The 3,262-nt window shown below is 43.6% G+C and overlaps 1 protein-coding gene across 1 annotated transcript; it reads right to left on the bottom strand.

Moving 5' to 3' along the window:
• K444DRAFT_616588 (DUF1223-domain-containing protein) lies at positions 1 to 1,251 on the bottom strand. Its single transcript, XM_024880949.1, has one exon. The coding sequence runs from the start codon at positions 1,050 to 1,052 to the stop codon at positions 306 to 308; it is 747 nt and encodes a 248-aa protein (XP_024733002.1). The 5' UTR covers positions 1,053 to 1,251; the 3' UTR covers positions 1 to 305.
• Between the last annotated feature and the right edge of the window lie 2,011 nt (positions 1,252 to 3,262).

Genomic DNA, 3,262 nt, shown 5'->3' on the forward strand with positions numbered 1-3,262 from the left:
CTCAGGATTAATATTTTCTTTTGCTGGTTCCGTTCTAGTCTACGGACGCGAGAAGCTGCTACTCTAACCTAAGCTGAAGGTGAGCGTACCTGAGCACACCTGAGTAGAGCCTAAGCACGCCTTGAGTTAGCTTATGCACCATAATGTGAAGCCCATTTTGAGCTCTTATACCCCAGCTATAGTTTCCTTACCGAACTTTGCCTGGGCATCCGTTTCTGGTCTCGCAGGGTTTATGCCGAGCTAGTTTTGGATCCCTCTTGTTAAAGAGCACGGGACTAATAATTCAGCCTTATATTATTCATTCTTCAAACCCTATGCGCGGCAGAAATCACCCCTCCAACCCCAGCCTGCAAAATCACAACCCTTTCCAGTCCATCTTCCAAGCTCTCCGGAAGACCAACTCTTGCATTCCCTCCCCTCCACTCCCCAATCTTTATAATCTCCTTCACCAAATTCCAATGCGCAAGCGTCCTCCCCCTATTCTCCCCCCTCTTAATCTCAACACTCTGCTCCCTTGGATCAAACATCACAAGCAGCACATCATACATCCCCGCCTCCCCCGCCTCATCCCTAATCACCAACTCTCTTCCTTCTACAAAAATCCCCACCCTCGTCCCCAAACCAAACCTCTCCCTCTTTGCCCTCGCAACGATCTCCAACACCTCATTCTCCCTATTCCCGACTCCATCTGCAACACCATCAACAACCACCTGCGGCGTAAACACGCTCCTCCGTTCCCATTTTGAAGAATAAGCACGTTGGCGGTGATCCCATAATGTATTACCAAAAGTGTCGGTCCAGCCTAGATGGTCCCAGTATGTGACATCGTAGGTAAGGAGGAGGAGATTTGGGTTTTGTGGGAGGAGAGTTTGCAGGTTTGTTTCTGTGGGTGGACAAGAGGAGCAACCTTGCGATTGGAAGAGCTCGATTATGGTGAGGGGTTCGTCGTCGCGGCCCATGACTGTGAGGGCGTCCTGGTTGCTTTCGCCGGACGCGAATACTGTCAAGGGAGAGGCGGTTTTATGCGAGAAGAAATTTCTCAGAGCAACCATTTTGTTTGAACCACAGAGCTTATGTTACGAAGGTCGTATTACACGCGCGACTGTACGGACTGAAGGAAGCTGGTTGATGAAAGGATTGTGGTAAAGCGATTGCAAAGGAAACCTGTGGGGTTTTATTTAACCCGTGAGGACCATTACTCAGCCTGGACGGACACTGGGGCATTATATGACTGTCTAGGAATCAGACAAGTAGATTCCTCACTGGCAGGGAATGAAAATGGATGTTGGAAAATGTTTCCACATCATCTCCTGGATCTTACGTAAACAGCGACGAATTCCAAATAACTTAAAGTTAGTGACGATGATATTCATTGCTTATGCACTGCATGAACAGGAAAGAGGGATTTAAAATAAGTATTCTTTAGTGCCCTAAAAAGACTAGTGTAGCTGGGTGATTGCTGTAGTGGTGTTAAATCGCAGGACAAGTCTTTACTACAGTACATCCAGAACTTTTTAGTCTGAAGAATACTTGAGTAGGTCGGAATAATTTCCCTGCTTACTAATAAACAAGAAATTCAATCTCCCGCTATGCTCAAGCCGAAAAAATCATTGCTATTTGTTCGGGAAAAACTAAAAATGACCCCGGCCCCCCCGGATCGATTAGGGGTGTCGATTGGGAGCAGACTAGCCACTAACCCAAAGCAGAGGCGCTCGGACAAGAATACGAAAACTCTGGTTTTTTCTTTGATTTGATTTAATTTCATAACTAATTAGTATAATTTAATATTTGTTTTATATACTTATAGCGCTAATTAAGGGCTATTTAAATATAAACTTTTTATAAAATTTAGATTAGTAATTATTCTTTAAACTAAAGAAGTTAAAAAAACATATGTTTTAAAGCCTAGAAATTTAGTAAATAAGTTCCCAAAACCAGATGTGGGAGCCTTATAAGCCTATAATTTATAGGCCCTTATAAGGCTCAAAAGCTAGAACTTAATTAATTAGTATATAAACTTCTTTAAATTAAAATACTATTTTAAGAAATCCTTTTATTATAAGTTAAGAAGCATGTAACTGAAATATAAGAGTTATAATATACTAGTATATACTTATATTAAAAAATCTAACTTAACACTTTTGAAGAGCTTAAGTAGCCAATTACAAGTCGTTAATACTCCTGCTCTAATCAACATCCCTAATCGATCCCCGGGGGGGAGGGCAGTGTGGGGGGTTAGGACCTGATATAATAAATTGGCATTTAAATAACCTATCCTGACTTATAAATTAATTAAATAATGCGTGGTTGCATAGATATTAATTAATTAAGCTGTCGCATTCGCAAAAATCAAAAAATCAGTTTTCGATTTCTGGTTTTGTCGAATAATCGCGAGGTATTCCACCGTTTTCGCCTATTTCCCTAAAAATAGGCGAGGTGCAAGTTGATTTTCTCGCGGGCAAAATCAACTTTTTGGTCCGTGCGTCGAAAATCAAAATCGCATCTTTCTCTTAACTTGCTCGTAAAATATTATTTTTGGTGAGCGAAACTTAATAAGAGTATCTAGATCTTATTTTTGTTACTTGGATAATACTTTTTCTTCTTCACATTTCTTAGCAGAAGGCGCGGTTAGAAAGAAGTTAAAAAATATTTGCGTTTCGCTGAAATTTGCTTTTGGGTGTACCTCGCCTATTTTCAGGGAAATAGGCGAAAACGGAGGAACACCTCGCGATTAACTCGCTAATGGCCCCCGTAGGCTTAGATACGAACTGAGCCAGCTCTGAGTGCTCTCGATCCGCCTCGCCGTCGCACTGCCACGGATCCTCATACCATAACCCCTCGGATATTGAGATGCCGCGGGACTTGGCTTGCATGCATTGCAGCACTCATGACGACGCGGCCTGGCTTCTGCCTAGCTGCGCCGCTGGTGGATGACGTGAGGAGCTTGGTGGGTTCTCCTGCTTGCTGCAACACGTTTCATATTCGTCTAAAATGCGCGCATCTGGGCTGAGCTGATTGAAGGCGACAGGATCTTGCAAAGCTTTTTCAGAGCACTGCTTAAGCCTACTGAATATCTGCCGATTGGAGTGTGCCAGCACGTTTGGCGGCTGAGACGCTAGACAACGAGAGTCCCCTGGAATGTGCCAGTCTGCCTGAACTGCTCGGATGGGTGGATAGAGCTAATATTCGAAGTCATGCCCTCTCGCGCCAGCTGCCCGCATGCGAGCTGAGACGCCAATGACGAGAATACCTATAATATACA

The sequence above is a fragment of the Hyaloscypha bicolor genome (genome assembly GCF_002865645.1).
Source record: "Hyaloscypha bicolor E unplaced genomic scaffold K444scaffold_122, whole genome shotgun sequence".
NCBI lineage: Eukaryota > Fungi > Ascomycota > Leotiomycetes > Helotiales > Hyaloscyphaceae > Hyaloscypha > Hyaloscypha bicolor.